We start from the raw sequence: 22983 nt of genomic DNA, 5'->3' as shown, positions 1-22983 counted from the left end.
TTTTCATTTTTCCAGTGGCTGATATGCGATACATTGCAGTCTGTTGTCATATGGATTTTCTCTGCACACATGCATGCTTCCCACTAGTTTGTTGCTGTTGGAGATTTGCTTTGGGACTAGTAGGGATCTTGTGATATAGACTGAGAGTTAAGCTGTTGAAATTGGTGGAGGAACGCATGTAAGAACATTTTGTCCTTAGGAAGATCAGAAGGACAAGTAGACTGCTGAGAGTGCTTCCAAGGAGGAAAGAAATGTGCTGTGTGTTTCTTTTTTCTGTGAGGGAATTGGGTCTATGATGGATTTGGGGGAAATGAATTGAGATGTGTGGGTTTGAGAATATGAAAAATTTGCTTGGAGATTGTGGTTTGTGAATAAACACCACCTCTGTTTTCTGGGATGGTTTTGGGATTTCCTTTGTCTGTGGTAGCATGAAGGAAATAGATGGTTTCATTCCTTTCAATTTAAAAGCCAGTCCGTTTTCTTGCAGGGTGGCAGGCATCTGGTTGTGATGACTGCCTGCTCTTCCCACAATATTGCATAAGTTACGTCTCTGCTTAACAAAGGAGGTTACTATGTGCTTTGGTATTACAAGTTTATAATAATTTTGACTTCTAAGTCTAGTTTTAAATGTTGAAATCAAACAGTGTATTCATTTAATAATCTGTCTCATTCATGGTATGATGCTGCATTAATATTTATCAAGGTTCAATTCCCTTTAATTATAGCATAATTTTAGAATTTCAAGCATCTTTAAGATTACTTGGAAAATTGTTATCTTCTGCTTAAATTGTTTGAAGGTGAAATTTAAGGTAGTATTTTGAACTGTAAAGAGCCAGTACAGTGAATTTGCTGAAATATTCTTTCTCCTTTGTTGTATACAGAGCTATTTTGTCAAATAAACATCAAAGAGTTCACTGTCAGGAATACATTTTTTGTATGATCACCAGCTTGGTAGTGATAGGTACTGAGTTAAAGCTATGATGTAGTTCTGAATAGCCTTGTTAGGCTTCTTGAAGATAACTCATAGACCACCAAAAGAAAGGTGTGTGTGGCTTGGTCACTGACCAAATTTTTCAGAGGACTAAATTAGACCTTAGCATGATGAAGTGAGGAAGGAGACTTGCTTGTCGGTGTTTGAAATGGCTTGCATATATATCTTACATATATATCTTATGATATTTCAAAGATTTCCGTCTTTGCACATAAAATTTTGTGCACTTCTCAGTGCTAGCTGAAGCGCTGTTGTATTTTACTTACGGTACAGTGCTCCAGACAAAAATGCAGTATATGAGAGACAAGATCGTTAGTTTGGAGAGAACACAAAGTTATTTCTAAGTAATTGTAGAACATGATTTTGAGCTGTTTGGGGACATTTTTCTCTTCCCCACTGCATTCAGTAGCATAATAAGGTAAAATTTTTAGGGCCAGTGCTTCTTTTCTGATTTTGATTTTGTGTGATGTATTTGTAATTGTCGTGGTTTTACCCCAGCCAGCAACTAAGCACCACGCAGCCACTCGCTCACTCCCCACCAGTGGGATGGGGGAGAGAATCAGAAGGGTAAAAGGGAGAAAACTCGTGGGTTGAGATAAGAACAGTTTAATAATTGAAGTAAAATAAATTAGAACAGTTAAATAAGCAAAGCAAAAACTGTGCACGCAAACAAAGCAAAACAAGGAATGCATTCACTACTTCCCATGGGCAGGCGGGTGTTCAGCCATCCCCAGGACAGCAGGGCTCCATCACGTGTAACGGTTACTTGGGAAGACAAACGCCATCATACCCAATGTCCCCCCCTTCCTTCTTCCTCCCCCAGCTTATATACTGAGCATGACGTCATATGGTATGGAATAACGAGTCTGGGTCAGCACACACACACACACACCCTCCTCCGCCCCGGCTGTGCCCCTTCCCAGCTTCTTGTGCACCCGGCAGAGCAGGGGAAGCTGAAAAGTCCTTGACCAGTGTGAGCACCACTTAGCACCTATTTAGCAACAGTTTAGCACTACCAAAAACCAAAGCATCAGTGTATCATCGACATTGTTCTCATCCTAAACCCAAAACACAGCCTCATACCGGCTACCAAGACGAAAATTAACACTATCCCAGCTGAAACCAGGACAGTAATGCTACATATTAATTACATATTAATATTACATAGTATATATGTAAAAGCAGTATGTGCAAGTTATGTCTTCAAACAAACAGATTTATAGATTAATTCCTCTTTCTGAATCCCATTACTTAAGTTTGGGTTATCACGTTTCCTCTGCAACAGTTTGATAGGTTAGAGAGGTATTAAAACAGTGCAGACAGAACTGATTTTATTCACTCACTTTTCCAGAGCAATTGGAATACCATAACAATTTAGTGTCATGAAGATGCCTGATTTAAAAAAACGTTTACCACAAGGAAGGAGAAAAGGATAAAATGAAGCTGTACTATAGGTCTACAGTCTATGTAAAGTCTTAGCTTCACATAATTTTCTGAAAAGAGAGCTATTGGCAGAGAAGGTAGGATGCACCACATTCTATTTATGGACTAAGCAACTTCTTTTTCTTAAAAACCACACTGGGCACATCCCTGTAAATTCAAACCATTCTGCCATTATGGCCTGTATAAACCAACAGTCTCTACTTACTGCTGTTTACTTTTTTCTTATAATATCTGAAAAATTGATTTTGGACAGGTCCTGGTGTTATTGTGCTGTCTGGTAGTGCCAGATTAGACATGTTATTTGTCTCTTGAAGGTTAATTTCTGTTTTTGCTTTGCCAGTTGATCTGAATTAATACAACAGCGCATAGGTATAAATGCAAATTCTTTAAGTTCCCAGGAAAAAAAAAAGCACTGCAGTCACAGAGGTATTTCCAGTGCTTTCTGAGAAGAAACAGCTACATCCAATTTGCATATGTCAGTATAATTGTACTATTTGCGGTGAATTCTCGCTTAACTAAATTTAAACCTGTTGGAGGTATAGCTATAGAGTGATAGCTGTTGATAGGGGTGAGGTATGTATTGCTGTCACCTAAGAGCTTTTCTCTCCAGAACTTGGAACTAAGGCCAGCAGAAACACACCAGCAGACACCGTGCTGTCCCTTCTAGTGTCAGGCCATGGAGAGGGTAACAGCTTCTTGTTTCTACCTGTGCCTTTGCTAACAGGTGGTGAGGACAGTATGATAGACCTAGAGGTCTGAATCCAGAATATGACCCCGGTGCAGAATTTATCTTTTTAAGTGTTTCCTACTCTAAAACCGACATGAAACTGCTACACTAAAGTTTAAGTTGCAGTCAAACAAGTATGTACAGTACATCAGAGACAAACTGTCTGATAGCTGAAGCAAGTCTCAAGGAGTGTTCTCCCACTTGACATTAAATTCTGCTAAAACTAAAAATATAAAGTAACTACACTGTCTGTGGAGATTAACTAGATTTAGAGCAGAGTGATTGGATTTGGCTGTAAAACTGTTAGCTATTTGGAAACTTCAGTCTGTACTTTCTGAGAAATTATACAATTTACAAGACTTTTTGATTATCAGGTTCATAAATCTAAACTGATACGAATGCCAAATACCATTTGAGGTTTTAAAAAAAAAAATCAGTTCATCAATGCTGACAATAAGGAATATATAGGAACAAAATTCAACCATTTGACAAGATATAGACCCAACTGAGTCTGCAAGGAAGTATCCACCCGGAACTACCTGTTATCCAACTAGCATTAACCGGATTTTAATTGGAAACCAGATTCTGTTTGATCTTGGGAGAAATTCTGGAATATGTTTGTTTCCTGTGAGTGGTCAATATCCACATGCAAATACAAATGTATGATCTGACAAAAAGAGAGAGGTTTTAGTGTATTGGCAGAATTGTTGTCAGGAGAGTACACGGAGAGCAATCAAAATTTTTCTACTTTTTTTTTCATTTAAAATCCCTGGTAATTTAAGACCAAACCAAACCAAACCCACCTCAAAATGGATATCTTTTGACCCATGGTAGTTTGTTTGCTGTGATCTTGCAAGGCAGGAAACCACCTCACTCTCTTCTTTTGGACTTGGAAAAATACTTAGTAATATAATCTGTTTTAGCCTTTTTCCAAATACAGAATTTGGCATTCTTAATTTAGCAACTTCAGAAGTTCCTTTGTATTTTCAAGGTTTTATTTGCTGAATTCACAGAGCACAAGTTATGAGGCCACAGCTGGAAATCTCTAGAAAAATGTTGGATGCCAGAGATGTTTCTAGAATATAATGGTGTTTGCTTCTTTTTGGCATCTTTGAAAAGAATAGGTAAATGTATTTTGTGGCAGTGTCCTGGACAACAGGAAAGATATTTGTTTAGTCCTTATGATGGACTGAAACAAATTTGGAGATGTATGAAAAAGTAAATCAATAGAAGATGCAGCAGAATAGAAGTTCATTAGTAGGTGATACTTAATACTATAAGACATTAACACAGTTCTCAGTTATGCTAGCTATTTCCAGTTAAACTGTCCCGTGCTATGTGATTCAATAATAGCTCGATGTCTTTGTATGATGAATAAAGTAATTCACATGCACACTAGCTACTTCCAGCTAAACTGTCCCTTTGCTATATGATTCAACAATAATAGCTGGATATCCTGTATAATGGATAAAGTAATTCTCAGGCAAACTGAAGCTCTTCTATCACTGGATATGATGTAATTTAATCTTATTTTTCCACCAGCACAATAAATGTGACTGTGTGTGAAAGAGAATCTGTGTTTCTGTGTAAGATTTTACTTGGAAATAATCTTCAAGAATGGAGGAAAATGAATGCATTGCAAAGAGTTTGATGTTCCCAAAAGATTTTGTTTACAGTTTTGTTGAACTGTTAAGCATTTATTGTAAGGAGAGTAGATTGTTCTAGTTTTAATAATTATAATGCTGTTCTGTTCTAATATTGCATGATCTGTGGGCCACCATAAAATTCTTACAAATTGAAGGGCTGATATAACATGAAATGAGGCACCTCTTCTGAATGTTGCTTTTGTTCTGTATTTAACAAATTAGTATGTTGACATTTGTCACTGATGGATTTCATTATTTGCTGAAAGGGTTTTAGGGGGTTTGACAGCATGAATGGTTTGTCCTACAGACTTCTGAGAATTGATAAAGGCATCTTTGTTCTTTGTCCAAAAGCACAACAGATATCTTATTGACTGATGCATACAAAAAAGAAGGCTTGTATAGCTGCTGTGCAGAATAAACTAAGAAAATAATTTTGAAGCCATTACGTATTCTTCTATGTTGTTCTCTCTTTTGTTGCTAACAACATGTAGCTTGTTAATCAATGTAACAAGTAGCATTGGATCCTCATTCAGAATAAAAGCATGCATTTTATATCAGTTTACATACTCTTTGTAGATGACAAAAATAACAAAAACAGGTAATGGATGACAGTAGGACTAGTTAGTTTAATTTCTATTGCCTGAACCGTTTTTAAGATGAGTGTGCAGAGTATTGTGGCATTTGTATATACAGAGGATAAAGGCATAGTAGAAATAATGCAGTTTAGCAGGGATGTTGAAAATCAGAATAGACTTGATGGTGTTGAATTTGCACCCATTCTTTTAAGTAAAATGAAAGGCTTCAGAAAACTGATTTCTAGGTAGCAATTCTTAAAAGCAAGAATTATGGGTGATGCTGTGTATGGGTAAAAACCAGATCACATACAAATTGAATAATTGTCTTAAGCTCATTGTTTGCTCCCACATTTGTAGTTGGCACAAGAAGCAAGAATGTATTAGATATGAACTGAAAATTTAAAAGAATTGGATCTGTGCCTCTTTTATGATTTGAGCAGTTCTGATCTTTTTTTTTAAAACCTCTGAGCTTTACCTTTTTATTTATTTTTTCTTAGAAATACCAGGGATTTGTAGCACTCACTCCTCTAGTAATGTTTGGGATTTCCTGAATGATTCAGGGATATATCTCGAGTTTTCTTGGTCTGCAGGTGAAGTATCTGTGATAGGAATCCTTAAAAAACAAGAGCATTCCTTAGGTTTGGTTTGTTTTATGATGCTACTCTAACTGTAGTTTGTAGAGATTTAATAAGAACCACTTCTGCCTTCAGGCAGATTTCATTTCCTTGCTGCCTTTAAAACTGTGATACCACGAGCTTTACACTGAGAAAAGAATCCTGAAAAACTTGAAGAACAAGCAATCTCTTTTCCTTTTTTCTTGTTGGTTTGGCTTTGTTGTTGTTGTTTGTTGTTGTTTTGTTCTTGTATGTGTGGATAAAAGCTTTCTTCTGTATATTAAATGAAGAAAAAAATGACCCATTCTTTATTTTATTTTGTCTTGTCCATGTCGCCTTTTGAGACCACTAATGTATAGGCCTGTAACTTGAGTGAATTTTCACTGTATATAGAGAAGCAGATACATTTTACTGTTTCTGTCTGACTATTTATCATAGTTGGTTATCTGCACTTTGGCTCTCAGCTGTGTTAATACCTGCCAGAAACTTCATGATGTAGTAAAATTGGTCTTCCAGTAATAACGTTGATGGAAAGCTACAAATAATGATACCTGTCCATGATCAAATAATATCATCCATCAGTGACAAATGTCATCATTTAGACTGGCACTGAGGAATGTTGTAAGAGACTGTTCATCATATTAATAATTTTAGCAAGAATACAAAGCATAGTTTGAAAAGGCTCTGAAACAAATGCTATGTGCATTTCTAATATAAAACAAGAGATTCTTTTTTTTGTTTAGTCTTCCCTGTGGTATATTAGAAGAAAACCTAAAAAAAAATTATTATCACGCAAAACCAGTTTGTATTTATCAAATGAGAGGTGTGAGTACCTGTATCTATATCTGTTTCCATTACCCTCCTCTTCTTAAAATAATATGATCAATTAAAATAATTAATTACAATTATCAATGTCTGTCCATCGCTATTTTCTGTTCACTTTTTTTTATTTCAGCAAGAGCTTAAGGTTAATTTTGTGGTCCTAATCTTATAAATCAGTTTTAAATGAAAGAGAATTAATATAAATGCATGGTTCTAATAGAGACTTTCCACACTATTATTTGTTATTAACAATTTTCACATGGCCAATAGCATAACCTTTTTTTTTTTTTTTCCTTCATTTGGCCATTTTCTAATATTTGGAAGCACTCAGAGAAATGTAGTAGAAGTTTCATATGAAATCTGGAATTTAGCAAATCCAGTATGTAAACCAGATATTGCATTAATATGTGTATATAAAGTTCTTACTGAAATTAGTGAGAACATGTCCTCTGGCTCCTCAGACACAAACAAAATTTTCCCTTCAGCCTCTGAACCTCTTTTGTGATGCTACCTATATCAGCAAGAGTAGAGATATTTTATCATCGTTGTAATCTTTGCATCAGCTGTCTTACGTCAAACAAGAAAAGATACCTCTACGAAAAAATCCATATCCTAAAATACTACTCACAGAACAATCTGAACTAGAAATATTCTGATTTTCTTGATCTTGATTTCTTTGATCTTTAACTGAAGTACTCTAGATTGACTTCCAATCTATCTGTTCTTTTTAAGAAAAAAAAGAAATAAGCTAATTGAGTTGTGTAGCTTGTAAGACTTGTTTGGAAACATCTGCCATGAAACAATGCAATTTTTTACTATGAATACTTAGTAAGGGATCTGGAAATTGGTGTCACTGATTCACAAATTATTTTCAGTGTTAACAGTGTCAGTACTTTTTGAGGAGCAATTGCATGTGAAGTGTGAAGGTTAAAAGTTGAGCTCCATAAAATATAGAGAGGGTTTTTTTTAAGAGTGAATCAGGTGCTTGCATTTATTGAAGCCACTTTACTTGCACTTACTCCTAAATCAGTTCAGTAAATCAGTTAAATATGAAAAAATTCATTCTGTGATATACACCATGAAAAACTTTAATCCTCAAGGTGTTTCTCTTTGAAAGCTAACTGTAAGATTTTTGACAGCATTGTAGCCATTTGTTACTAGGAGGTATTGTGTAATTGATTTTTATAAGAGAATTCCATTACTTCGTGGTTTTTTGGACATGAGGTTTCAAACAAATCTGGATAAAAAATCTTGATGGAAGCTGATGTTTTGAATCTGTAATTCCTTCTTTCCCCTCCCCATAATTTTCTGTTTGCTTTTCTTTCTGTACACCAGCAGGCAATTTGCTGCTTGTCACAAATCCTGGGAGTACGCAAGTTTCTAAATGAATTGATATTGTTGGGCTTACATAAGACATTAGGAAACAAAATCTGGAGAGCTCCAAAAAAGGTTCATGCCCTGCAAGTTCCTCTTTGTGGTACAGAATGTGTAAGATGAAAATAAGTGATCTAGAGCTGCTGTTAGGCACCCTGGGGGCATCGGAGGTCAACTGATGAATAACTCCTCAACTCCACAGTTCTTACTTGGCTTGACTGCTGGTTGATCTTGTCACCTCTAGTTCTTGATGAGCTTATTACAAAGTTGGGTTAGCTTACTGACAATACTCTGATCCCAGACATCAGACTGAAGTCCGCATGCAAAATACAATGTCCTTTTTTGCCGTCTTGGTTTACATCCCAAGTCAGAACATTTGAAGCAGGTAGGATTTATTACCATGATATGACTGCAGCAGGATATCAGCCACAGATAAGTTGTTTTGTGAATTTTTGTAAAACCCCAATTAAAGTTTTTTGTCTTAGCACTGTCAATGTGTGTGCTCTGTGCGTGTTAGAGAGAGGATGACACAGCATTGTTTAAAGAAATTTGTTGCATTATTACCAGATTGTTCATCTTGTGGTATGTTCCTGTTCTCGAGAGCTGGATCTAGGGAAATTCTTGTAACCGTTCTGTGGGAAGCGATAGTCTCAGTTCACCATTTTAACATTGTATATTTTGGCTGGATGATGGAGGACACAGGAGCTGTGAGCCCCAGAAGAAAGCTAGACCTTCAAAACAGAGCATGCTGTAGAAAAAATTAGAAAAGAATAAGGCACACTTTTGGCAAGACCGGTACAAAAATTAAGTCTCCAAAATGTTTCCTGTCTGTTAGATGTGCATTTTGTTGGGCAACTAAATAAATATCTTGTTTTAGCAGGTACAGCTCTCATTTTATACTTGAAGTCCCCTAAGATAGAAATATTAAATATGAATCACACTTTTAGGATTGACTGTCCTATGGTATTCAAAGAAGAAGTTAATAGATGGTATCACCCTGTATGTGGTTAGTTCCCATTGATCTGATTTTAAAACAAACAAAAAAAATTCTTCAGTAGTTTGGTTTAAATTTATTAATTTTTTATTGTTAAAAAATAATCTAAAAATACTGGAGATTCTTTTTTTAATACTTTGACCTTTTACTCATGTAAAAGTTTCAGAGCAAGTTATGATTGAAATTTTGAGGAAATTTATGCAAATATATGCATGATATAGCATTTAAAGGATATAGCATATCTTTTAATTTGTGAACGTAAAGTTAAGAGAATTGAATTATGGGCAATAAATCGGTTGATACAGTTTTCCTTCAGTCTGATCTTGTATTAGGTGGGAGTGCATCAAATTCTTTGTTTATTTTTTGAAGCACACCAAACCTATATCCTTTTCATTCGGGTCAGTATGACTGGTCGTTTTGCAGTAGCAATGTAAGGTCTCCTGGCATATAAAAATTTCATTTGTCAACTCTTGTCAATATTTTCAATGTGGTTTAGTTTATTTTTGTTCATCATAAAGTTCCAGAGCTATTTTGGTATCGGAAGAAAATTTATAAAATTTCCTCTGTGAATAATGTCTGGACAAATCAAATAAATAGTTGACTTGTAAGTCCAAAGACATTAGAAGGTGGTGTATCTCACAGTTGTATGTGATAAATACATACTGTCTTTTTATGCAGGTTTTTACTTCAAGGCTATTCATTTGTTGTAGTACGGCATTGGAGATAATGAGAAATATCAACAGCAATAAAGAGAGTTTCTCCTGAGAGGTTTCACCCTTGTTTATACACATCCTGACTAATCTGGTTTGGTACAGCGAAATAAGCAAGACTCAAGTGATAGTCTGCCAGTTCATGGAGCAGCTGCTGCTTAGGTGTTCAGATCATTAATGAGGTGCTTGACTGAAATTTGAAGTTTGGATGTTGAATTGCTATACTGAGTTGGCTGATACCATCCTCCTTCCAACACACAGGATTTGGTCTTCTTTCCTTATTGCCTGCCCTACTGTATTATTGCATGATTTATGGAGTAAAAAGTTAGTCATCTGCTCTAGAATCACTTTCAGCTGTAACTTCCAGTCACTTGTTGGTTTCCCACTATGATAGTAGGAAGGGAAAACTTTACAAAGTTTCCCTTATTTCTGGAACAACACTCAGAGTATTCTAACTACCAGATCCTTGTCTCTACAGCTACATCTGCATGTGTATTTGAGTTTCTGGTACACTATAAACCTAGGGGATTAAAAAAGTTGTTTGTTTCTGTAGTTCTCTCAGTACTGGACTGTAACATACATCAGAATTCTGGAGATTATAGCGGTAACTAAGTGGATGTTGCATGACCTTGTGTCTGCATTCCAATGACACAAGTGTCCTCCAAGATAAATTAAGCTAACATTCAAAGTCTGATGTAGGTACTGCAGACAATATGCCGATACTGTTCTTTGTATCGCTGGAATAATGTAGATTGAAGGCAACTGATGAGAGATTGCACAAACTATATGTAAAGAGCTGTCATTTAATTGTCTAACTTTCTCAAATTCCAGTAATCTTGAAATGTATATCTTAATTTTAATATTTTCTTATGAAAATATTTTTAGAGAGATTTCCCCTGCTCCCTTCTACATGTTTAAGAAGGGATTTTCTAGAAGTACAATAACTGTCTAACCCATTTACTCTCTGACTACCTTTTTCTAAAGAGATAAGCGATATGTGGAATACTATCAAAACATGAAAAATATTTTTTTTATTACATAACTTCCATATGTAATAGTGATTTTGGGTGCTACTTTTGACTCCAGAAGCATAATTTTCCAGTTGATATGGTCTTGGCTCTGTTATTTCAATAAATATGTAAGAAAATGTATCTGCAAATCCCTGTGTGTTAAGAGGGAAAGACTTTACTTCAAAAGGAATGGAACAAGTCCGTTAGAAATGATCTTCGTGTTCCTAGCTTAAATGTGTACGTAAGTTCTTGCACATACATTTGGCTAGAGTTTGTGCTATGTGTCTCGACTGATTATGTGTGAGAAGCCAAAGATAGCACACTGCTGCAGCCTGTGTGCAAAGCGGCACCTGCATCTAAGTCATAAGTCTGGCGAAAAAGTTTTGCAAAATTGCTTTCAGAGATTTGGCCTCTCAACTGGTCAGATTACTGTTCAGAGCTCTAGGACTCACTGGAAACGTTTTATTTCTTAAAGAGGCCATTTATTAAGAACATCTACATGGGTGGATTTGGATGATTGGAACATCAGGACCCTTTGGCCTTTCACACCAAAAATTTCTTTCCCTTTGGGGCTCAGTTTTTCCTTCACATGCGTTCATACTGTAGTTACAGTGTTGAGATTTCCCTTAACTGCAATTTAACTGGGAGAGAGAACTTTCTCCTTTCAGTCAAATGATATGAAGATCTAAGTTATGAGGGTGTGATTCTGGTCAGAACAATAACCTTTTGCTTTGAATGTGTAACCAAGTATATACTTGTTGAAAACAAGTCATTAACTTCGTTTTCTGTAAGAGCCATTGGGAACTTGTCCAGCTTCCTGGGAAGGACTGGTAGGGTTTTGATTTTTTTGTTAACTGGGAGATGTTTCCCATCTTCCTTACCACATCCAGCTAGCCTGTTCTGGCCTGCTTTAGAAACTTGGGCCAGACTTGAAAAGACATCAGCTAGAGGCATTTTTAAGCTGTGCATACCTCATCAGGTCTTGGTATAATTGCTGAGGTGAATCACCTTTATCCATTCCTAGTGTATGAATGGATTTCTTTCCTTTTCAATTCCAATGAAAGCAATGGATATCAAGCATTATAATTTGGTCCTAGTAAATCAAATGGACAACAGGAGGGCCAAATTCCTATTCTGGGTTAAAAAAAAAAAAAAAAAGGTTTTGGCTACTGCAATTTAATCATCCTCCTGATTATCTTATTTTTCACATAGATACTTTCTTGAATTATTGAGTGTTTTAGGAACAACACTGATGTTAAAAAATGTAGATTTGATTGATATCAGTAGAGGTGGAGCACAGTTTCTGGAATTCAAACATGTATTGGAAATAGAGAATCAGTATTTTAAAGTAATACATAGAATCAGACTTCTCCCCAAACTAACAGATGCTGGACATATTACAGAAATATGTTCAGTCTTTGACAAAATTACTCTCAAGGTAAATGGGAACTTTGTACTGCTCTGCAGTGATATCAGTTGCTATATGAGGCTCTGAATTGGCGTAGAGCTGCTTGTTGAGGGCAAACAAAATAGAAGGAATCATTTAAGGTGTTCTCAGGCAAGGAAGTTGCTTGCTGTACCCTGACTCTAAAATGAAATTCTGCTGCAGCACATAATCTTATTTTTGGCCTTGTAGAAGATTGTATTCTTATTCTTTGGCCAAAATTTAACTCATATACATTTTTCTCACTGAAGTGATTTGTAATCCTTCCATAAAGGAGAAGATTGTCCGAATGTGGCATTTCTATTATTTAAGTGATTGGAAAAAGCAGGAAATACAATCTTTACTTCCATTGTGTATTTACCTACAGTAGACTTAAAATGCAAACCATTCTGTGAGCCTGTTTATAACGCATGAAGTTACTTTTGTTTTGCTTAACCAAATGGCCGAAACACTGCCAGCAGTATGTCTGGAATGTTATTTACTTGGTCCATTTCTGTGGTTTTTCTTTGTAGCACTGTACACATGCCAGAGTTAGGGGTCATTTACTTAAAACTGACCAAAGTAATCCCCCCCCAAAGCTGCAGTTATTCTTCTCATCAGGAGTTTTATAATAAAAGGTTCATCATGTTCTTCAGCTTCTGTGCTTGCACTTCTCCCCCCTTTCTCCCTCCCTCAGTTCTCTTAATCAGAATTGCTTTTGGTGAAGATTTGGAGAGCTGCTGTTTTTTCTTGCTTTGTTCTCTGTGACTTGATTTCTCTATTAGTGCTTTGATTTCTCACACTATTTCTTACAATGCCAGCTGATTGAAAAGTATTAACTTGCTTTGCTGGATGACTATTATTATTTTATAAGGAGATGGTTATTGAGTATGTTTTTCTATTTAAGAGAGTATAATATTTTATGGTCTCAGTCCCAGACATTCAACTGGTTGCAAGAAAACTGTGGGTGTTTTAACATTTCCAACGGAAGAGTAGGCCGGGTGGAGAAGCTCTTTGGAACGCTGACGAATAATATTTAACTCTTGGAAACGTCTTAAGGCCATGTGCTCCCCTCCCATGCTCAGAAGGCTAGACTTAGTTTTAAAGACCTGTGGTCTTGAAGGTATTACTGTTATGCTTTATTTCCTTTCTAACTGCCTGGAGTTGAGAAAACAGTTGAAATGCAGATTATGGATGCCAGGGGTTAGCGCAGGAATACTCTACAGATGGTGGTCTTGGTTTGTGCCCTTGCTACTCCCATCTGTGGCACGGTGCCCCGTTAATCCCTTGAATGTTAGTCAGAGGGCTTAATTCTGCTACTTTTCTTTCCTAGATGTACTTAATTTCAAAAACTATGTAACTCTAGAGATGTTAACATCTGTAATGTCTATAAGCATAGCAGAAATTGCCTTTCAGCAGAACATGAGTTGGGAACTGCAGCAACTTGCAATTCAGTGTAGCAGAGCAATAATTCGTAACAGCTTTTTCCCCCAATTTGTTCTTATAGTACTTGAGTGCAAAGCAGAGTAGATACAGATTGGGTTGTTCTCCCCGTTGTGAAAAGCAGATATTTAGTGAATATCAAGTCTCCTTCTCACTTCTGTGCTCGTGGTAAAGGATGTTCTTCTTCCTCTGCATTTGCAGAAATGATCAACTCTTATCATCAGATGGTATCTTTTTAGCTTGTTTTAAGTTTTAACAAGCACATGTGCTTTACTATACATGGCTCTTGTTGCTTTTGGATAGTGATTTGTTTTCTTTATATATGTGTCTGCTTTATTTATTTCCAGCTTTGATCATTTAACTGATAAATACTTGCTGCCTATATTCACACCTGCTCATCTTTTATTATCCTGGCTTATATATAAATGCTTCTATTGAAATAAATCAGTCTTGTAATTTGAAAAATATAAAACTTTGGTTTAAGTTACTTCTTACAGGTAATAGCTGCTTGACGGTTGAATACAGAACAACTGCTTGGCAGAATTTTAGTTTGATTCTCTGCCAAGCAACAATAAAGTACAACCTAATTCCTAAAAATGCCTGAGCTATAAACTATCAGTCATGACCTAGCATGCATATAGTAAAAGCAGGCTGACAAGGCTAATAAAGCCTATACATTATTATGGCCATGCAATGCATGTTATAACAGGTCAATAATGTATTCTGTCACTCATTCCTATTGTGCAGCCCACACATCATCTTCCTGTCACAGAGTGTATTACCAGGAGGGAGCCACCTCTGTGGAACGCGTCTATGCCACGAAATTGCTCATGCTTGGTTTGGACTGGCCATTGGTGCTCGTGATTGGACTGAAGAGTGGCTAAGTGAAGGGTTTGCCACTTTTTTAGAAGATATATTTTGGGCTAGGGCACAACAGGTAAGGTGATGATACATGACTTCTCAATTGAATTATGTGGAAATCAAAATTATACACCCTGCTGTGAATTAGATATAAATTAAACCTCCTGTGTTTTGAAGATAAATCTTTTAAAATAATATTGGAATTTGCATGATAACTTGATTTAAAAAAAAAAAAAATCCTTCCTGATCCACAGTGAACACTAATTTTTACAGAGGTAAGAGGTCAGTGCAAATGAGAATAGAAACACGTATTTGTCAATGATTACCTTCCCACAAATGTGCTACTCAATTATTACAGTTCAGCTATCAAACAGTTGCTCTGCTTCTTTCCACTTGTATTGTGTTCCTAAAACTGGAATAATCAGCAGAGTCCTACTGAATATTGTAATATTCCAGGTGCCTAATGAAAGCGGTCTGTTTTTGTCCAGTGGACAGCCAAAAAGCATACCTCAAAATAAAATGGAAGCTGATGAAACAGAGCACCAGCACTTACACTTTTTTTCTCTTATACTGCCCAGCAAGAGTTACCCTCATGTCAGAGGCTTAGAAATCATAGTCTGCCTTACGGTGAAAAGCTAGTAGTAAACCACTAGTAAAGTGGTTTTCTGATCCAATTCTTATTTTTGTTGTACCTCTGCTACTTCAAGCATTTAATGTGTTAGTCATTTCTTCCTGTGCTTGTGTCAGGCCCTGATTCTACCCCTTAGGTCTGCAGTGCTCCATCTGTGGAAGAGCAGGTGGGACTGGGAACTGACGTTGTACACTCTTCTAAGCCTCCATTTTATTACGTATCAGGCATATTTATAGCACTGAACAAAACAGAATTCCTTGTCGCTTACCATGTTTCTGGAACAAGAAAGAGAGGAAGGCTGTCCAAACACTTTGTTGTTCACTTCCAGTCCTAAAACTCATTTCTGCCCTTGCATTGAGCATCACTCCTCTGCTGTGAGCTGTTCACATTAATTGTTTGGGTTTTTTTTTTCCCTTTTTAGAATTTATGAGTAGTTTGGTGCTGTGCAGTCATAGAATTGTAGGATTATAAGTATATTCCATAATGCCTGACAATAATTTCATGTGACTGAAATATTGGTGTAATGCAGGATAGTATCAGCTGCTTTTGCTTTCTCCCATCTCGCATCTTTTCTTGTAATAGAGAAGCATAAATTAATTGTTATTTGTAAGCTGACAACCCGACATTTATTTGATAAGCATGCATCTCTGTTAATATTAGGTAAATGGAAAATACAACAGGGAGCTTTCATGAGTATGCCAGAAGTAGTAGGAAAGAGGAATGAAGTCAGGACACAAAGCAGCTCTTTGCTTTCAAGGCAGGGAAAAGTAATGATGCAACCAAAACCAATATGCCAGGTATCTGTACTGTACATTCAGTTCACTTATTGCCAGTCACTAAAGTGAAAACAACATGCCCATCTCTCTCCTCAGGCAGAAGTATTTAACTGACTATTGATTTGATGCACAGAGTGAGGCTTCTGTTTTTCTTAGTGCTGCTATTAACTCTTATAGCAGCAACTGTTATTTTTTGTTTTGTTTTATCATGGATATTGGTACTGTTTCCTGCATCTTCTGCACATTGAAGGGAAACAAAACAAGTTTCTCTTTCTGAAAATTGTTATTGTCTGTTGGGAAACAGCAACCAATTTGTGTTTTTTGTCCCTAAGCAGCTGTCACATGATGAAGTAAAAGGGCAGCAGGAATTGAAAGCTTTACTTCGCTGGCGACGACTCAGAGATGAGGTGCAGAACTCTGAAGAAGAGCTGCAAGTTTTAAGGTAACAATATGACAGTGTAATCTTTGCTTTTGCATGTTCTCTCTGTCCTGTTCTCCACATTTTCTCCCTTCAGAGGATATGCATCCAAATCATCTGATTAAATCCACTGCATTTCCTTATTTCCTTCTGAAGAAAAAAGAAAAGTCAAATTAAATTGGCTAGGTTATTCATCTTCTGTATAATGCAATTGTTTTTCTCTTTGTTATAGAAAGCTTTCAAAAACCATGGGATTTAGTTTGATATAAAATGTCTCTAAGCAGTTTACAAGAGCCTCTATTCAGGGAAAAAAAAGGCCATTTCCTGAACAAAGTTCACTGTTTGAAGCCACTAACAGATTCACTTTCTGTGGCTGAAGACAAGCACATACAGGAGTATGGTATCTAACTGCCAAGATGGATGAAGGTTTAAAAAATAAAGGAAAAAGCATAATGAACTATATAAATCTACTTTTTCTTTAGAAACTACTACTAATGCTATTTAAACAAGATTTTGGTCTTTAGGTACCAGATGCTGAGCTCAAGGCTTCTTCTTATACAGCTAAAGACATTACACCAAAAAAAGATTCTTGCTTTGCTAATGATTAATAATCTGGGTTGTTCTGATTAGTGTCTTGGGAATTTGCCATAGTCTTTTATCTTGAGTGGCTGCCTAACATCTCTACTGCTTGCCTCCCCACAGTCTTTAACCAAGAGAAACAAGTTTACTAATCCTAACTCAAATTAGCCCTAGACTGACCAAATCACAGAAGTACAGGGACAGATTTCAAGAGATTATGTAGACCATTCTCCTGCCCTGAAATACAGGTAGTATACACAGACCATCTTAAGCAGGTTTTTGCTAACATATTCTTAGAAACCTCCAATAAAAAATCTTCCACAGTACCTAGCTAAGCTGTTTTAGTGTTAACAGTTAAACAATATTTCAACTGTGCATTAGGAAGCAATTTTTATTTCAAACAATGTAGATCTCTTTTTTTCTTTCACCAAGTGGAAGCGAAGAACAAATTGATCCCCATCTTCTATATAATCAACTTTTAAATGTTTTCGGCAGACTGTTGCCATTTTCATTTTGAGGTCTTCCCTTCTTTTTGTGCTTTCCCAGTAGGACCTAAAAGCCTTTTATATTTGGGCACCGTTCACCAGCATAGAATTTACCTCTATGGACTCATGTCATCTGAAAATGTGTCACCAACTTCGCACAACCGTAGGCTTTCATTGATCTGTTTTACTTCATGTTTATTGATGAACTGTGTATCCTACTTGTAAGCAGTCAGTGAAGTTATACATTTGCAAGTGTGCAATTTGATGATAGGTGTAAAAACAAAAGCAAGCCTTATCAGTAGCTGTCATACAGCTGCTACCGACACAACTACTGATTGACAGACGCTGAGGGTTTTGTTTGTTTGTTTGAAAATAAATTATTTATAGGAACATAGGTTCTTGTGATATGAGGCTTATCTGTACATACAGTTCCATTTTCAACATTATAGAATCACATTTCTCATCTTTTACGTTAATTATGTAGTTGTTACCTTTAATAAAATATGTGTATGTGATGTAAATTTGTAAAGTAATTTTTCTAAGGGCCAAAATATCCTTTGTAGTTTGAAACTAGGAAGGATTGATTTCTCTTGAAATTGAAACTTAAGCCTTCTATTGACTTCCACAGTTAGTAGACATAATTCTCTGTAATAAGGATGCTGCTTACTTTTTGCATAGTGGTATTCTCAATGCTAATACAAAAGAATGACAAATAATTTCTTGTTTGAAAAATATGCCTCTAACATACACTTCAGGAGAGAAACACAATGCCATCTTGGGATTCTGGCCGTCTGATATCTCTGGTTTCCTGGGGTTGCATTTAAGGACTTTTCACTGGTTTCATTCAGATATAAATATTCTCTACTATTTTTGTGTCACGGACTTGAGTAGGTTCTCTCTTTGCACGTTTACTGTTTTTCTTTCTTTTCTTCTTCCTTCTGAAAGTATGTCCATGTGCTTTTCCAGAGTTGGTAAGAGAGAAAATTTCAGTCTTGGCATTGCACTGCGTTTTGAGTCTGTACTGAGGCTTGTGCTGGTTTAGGCTTGTGTTTTTATATAAGGATATTAAAATTAAATGATAACTGTTTGTTACTTCTTGCCAGTTATGTCAGGAAGAAAAAAATCAGCCAACCCACTCTTCCCAAAGCATAAGCTTATTCTTCAATGACTTTTTTGTTCCCTGCTGGATGATCATATGATTTTCTGTGCTTTCTCCTGACAGCAGGAAAACCCTGCCCAAAACTTGTCAGCTGATCCGATTATCTTTTGATCCAGCAAATGAATACCTGTTCAGACTAGGTGAAAGCCACTCAGCAAACTGATCATCAGCATGATGTTTCTTCTTATTATGGATATTTGATATTATGTTGTAGTAGCATCTCATAAGCTACCTGTGAAAAAAGAAGTCAGGTATGAAAGAAATAGGTAAGTGTCTTTTCAGCAGGCAGCAGCTCTGAAAGGCAGCACCAGCAAATCTTAGAATTGAAGAAGGAATTTGTGGCACTGTAGTGCTCATACAAGATAAGACTTCAGGCAGAACCCTGTGTATTTTCTCACAGAGTTTGAGGCAAACCTGCAGGGATAAAAGCACCCGTGAAATATGTCCTGGCACTCAGTCTGCTGGCACACATCAACACCAGTGCTCTCATCCTGTCTGTCATGTTATGAAAGCAAAGAAGACTAGAGAAGTCCATTTTGTTCTCTGGAATAAAGCTGGTGTTGAGACTGTTTCATGTCCTGGCCCTTATGACTGAACTTCAGCTTGTGATTCTTCATTAAGACAAACCAGTGTTGATATCTAATTCAAAATTTGTCTCTGAGTTCCACTTGAGTCAAGTCCATTTCCCTCCTGAAGCAATGATTTCTGACTGCTCTGTAGGTGTTCAAAGAGTTTTATTCTGTCACACTGGTAGGAAACGTGCCTTTCAGATGGTCTCTTGTGGTCTCTGCATACGTTTTCATGACTACCTACTGCATCAGAGCATTTAATTACCAAGGACTTCCTGGTGAATTGTACTTTCACTTCGTACAATGTAGTTCGCCCAGCAAACAAAAAGCATCTTTTGCTTCCTTCAGAAATTTGCCAGTATCTAAAATGTGCTAGGTAGCAGCTTGAATACCTTGAATCAGCTTGCCTTTAGCATTATGCCTAGCTTCATCAACTAGGTTAGATGCCATCTTTTGTAGGTCAGTGTAAACAAATTTTCGGTGTAACAAATTTTCAGTCTCTATACCTTCAATGTGTTGTAAGTATACTAAGTTTAAAATAGGTTAAAATAGCACACTTAAAATAGTGTGCTGAAGTACTGACAGCAGAGAACAGGGTAACTTTCTGAATATTTACACTCTTTTTCAGACATTATCAGAGGTATAGATACATCCTTTGCAAAAGAAAATTCTTCAGTACCGTCATCCAGATGGGATACTGCTTTCTGGTCACCTACTAGGATCTGTGCAGGCATAAAGTTGGAGGAGGAAGGAAGGAAGTATGGTTGCCTAATTTAGAATAATTGTGATTATGGGAGGTATTTCAGTTTAGTGTGGATCCTGTAGCCTGGGCTCAAACTCCATTTTTCAAAGTCTATAGACTGGGCTATTTATTATGAGAGAAATGATGCAGTTTGGGCTTTTTATATATGCAGAGAACAATGAAAAGTTGTATATGGAATTCCAGCAGGCCTTCCTTCCAGGAGACTGATCCAGAATGGAAATAGGTGGGCCTCTGCTCTTCTCCAGTGGGTCTGCAATGGTTACGTTGTCTTGAAGAACTGGAGTTAACCATAGGATAAGAAATCAGTTACTGATCTCCTCCTTTCAATGTTGCAGGAAGATCTTCCTTGAAAGAAAGTATGAAATACAGCATGGTAAAGGACTGTGTTAGCAACAGAGTAAAATTGAATCTGCATTTTGTTTTTCTATTTTATTTCAAACAGTTACATTTTATCAAGATTTTGCTGTGTGAAGTGAATTTCATGGGCACAGGTCCTAAATATAGTGCTTAAAGGGTGGAAAAAACCAGTTTAGCATTCTGGACAAAACTCTAATAAGAAACGATTACACAGATACAAAAAAGGAAGAATGTTTTCCTCAAAGCAGACATAGATATGAAAGAAATTTGATCACAGGGTTTAGCTTGTGAGAAGTGTGTGAGTGATGTGGTTTGAAGAATCCTGCACTGCTGTGGCCTGTGCTGCCCCTATTCTGTAGAGGTGGGGGGAAAGATGTTTCGTTTCCAAGACTGGCATTTCAAAATCCACATTTAGAATTGGAGAGGTGGTTTCAGTCACAGCGTTAGGCTCCTAAGACAGACATCTGTTCTCAGACCACTGTTTGCTGGGATGTTTTCTGGATGGAAGAAAAAAAGCTAGAGGGCTCTTTAGTACTATGCCTGTGAAGGCACTGCTTACAAATGGAGAAGAAATGTTTGCATAGCTTCTCTTTAGTCTCACTCTGTGCTCATAAAAGCCTAGAAGTCCTCCAAACTTTACTACTGTAGATTTCTGGCATACCAGATGCTGTATTACATTTTAAAATCAGGCAGTGAAGAAGTAGGTTTGTTCTAGACATTATTGTCTGTAAACCCCAAACCTGTGTGTGTGTGAAAGGCTTGCTCTTTTAAAACTTCAGCTACCTTTCTTCCAACCCCAAATGGCACAAATGAAAAACACAACATTCTTTCTTCTGCTGTGTATTGCATGCAGATGAAAGAGGTTATTCTTGAAAGTATAGCCATATAAGCTGTTAAGCAAATGTTCAGGTATAAGAACAGAAATCTCTAGTTGAACATAATGACTTAAATATTCCCTTCCCATCCCGTCCCGTCTTTTTTTTTGTTTTTTTTTGTCTTTGTTCATAACGTGTCTGTGCACTGTAGAAGGGCATCCAACCTAATGTCATACTGGCAGTGAAAAGTGTACACCAACTTAGTGATGGATTTTGTTTGTACCCCAGCTGTCTGGTCAGCTATGTACAAAATTGCATTAAGAGTACAAAATTTTTTTGTTTGTCTGTCTAAGCCAAGTTATTTATTTAGGGAAAAGAAAAAGACTGAACGAGTCACAGGTGTCTAAAGTTACTATGTCTTTCATGCTGCTTTCAACTGTGAGAACGTGTGATGTATTAGTTATTTCTTTACTTACTTATCCAAGACTTAAGTAGTGTGTTACCATTTTAGGCCCAAAAAGGAGAGCACAGGAGAATTTAGTGAGTCTGGAGCATCTATTGTCAAACATGGTCTTAAAGCAGAAAAAATCTTCATGCAGGTTCACTATTTGAAGGTGAGTGTTGCCAGCTGATTTCTATTGAAATTGCTTTACTAATATGATAAAGACTTCTTTCTTCTAGACATCAGTGAATTCATAGCATCCTATTTGTTTCTGGCTTAATTTCTTCCAGGGTTATTTCCTTTTGCGGTCTCTGGCAAGGACAATAGGAGAGGCTTCATACCTTGCATCTTTACGAAAATTTGTCCATAAGTTCCATGGGCAGCTTGTCCTTTCTCAGGTACTGTGCTTGGGGTTCTTCCTCACTTTCTGAAAAAACAGATGACCTAAGCTTTCAGTTTGACTAAATCACTACTTCTGATTGTGGTGAAAATAGAGAGACAATTGTAACTTGGCAATATTGGTGATATTCCTACCTGCTAGAGGGCAGAACATTTTTTTCACAGTGATACATAATCGGACACCCTGCTAGTATCTGATAATGTAAACAATGGGTGATTTTATTTTTTTAAACTTGATACTTTCAGAGGTCAATGTTCATAGGTACTGGTGTTCTCAAAGATTAAGAGTCATTTACCATACTGGAATTGTTTTTTAGCTCATGGGTTTTGGTTGTGATCAGTCCATCTTTTCTCTGATACCTCTCTGTTTCTGATAGAGAAGAAACGCAGAGTAGGAACATAACTGAAAACTTCTATAAATCGTAACAGTGTGTGCATGTTATATTTCTGACTTTATTTCCTTCCTCTCTGCATGCCGCTGCATTCAATGCTTATAATTTCACAGTCTTGCTTAAGAGGACAGTCTCTTCCTCACCAGGTCAGAGAGTGATGTCCCCATCACTCTGACATCAACTCACCTGTACTGCAGTCTTGTCACAGCCTCTGAATAGGTTTCCTCATCATGGTCCATACTCCCATGCTTTCTAAATCATTCTGTAACTGAAGTAATAATCTAAAAGGGATGTTTAAGATGTGCTGCTACTTTCTTTCAGTAGACTTTCTCTGACAGTGAGACCATGCAGTGGCAGCCCACTCTTAAGGGTAGTTGTTCTCATAGAACAGGATTTATTCCTGGATTGGTGAAGGCTTGGTTGTAAAAAATAGTGTTCAATTAGGAATTGGAATCTGCCCTCCCTAACTCCAACTGCACATATTAATCACTTGAACAACAGACAGCTTGTTCGCTTGCTGGCATAAATGGTGTATAATTATTCCACGCAAAGTAGAACAGCTTCA

General features: G+C 36.8%; 1 protein-coding gene across 3 annotated transcripts in view; it reads left to right on the top strand.

The window, feature by feature from the left end:
* The window catches only part of AOPEP (aminopeptidase O (putative)), a 209057-nt gene that overhangs the window by 74026 nt on the left and 112048 nt on the right, over positions 1-22983 (top strand). For all 3 annotated transcript variants that reach the window (XM_087741672.1, XM_087741673.1, XM_087741671.1), the window contains 4 exons: positions 14520-14709; positions 16373-16482; positions 21697-21799; positions 21918-22025. In XM_087741672.1, coding sequence (XP_087597798.1) covers positions 14520-14709; positions 16373-16482; positions 21697-21799; positions 21918-22025 — 511 coding nt within the window. The remainder of the gene's footprint in view (positions 1-14519; positions 14710-16372; positions 16483-21696; positions 21800-21917; positions 22026-22983) is intronic.

The sequence above is a fragment of the Nipponia nippon genome, unplaced genomic scaffold (genome assembly GCF_047370975.1).
Source record: "Nipponia nippon isolate SJK-2023a ecotype South Korea unplaced genomic scaffold, ASM4737097v1 scaffold_8, whole genome shotgun sequence".
Classification (NCBI taxonomy): Eukaryota; Metazoa; Chordata; class Aves; order Pelecaniformes; family Threskiornithidae; genus Nipponia; species Nipponia nippon.
The sequence above is the reverse complement of the archived record's forward strand: the minus strand, read 5'-3'. Positions and strand labels throughout refer to the sequence as shown.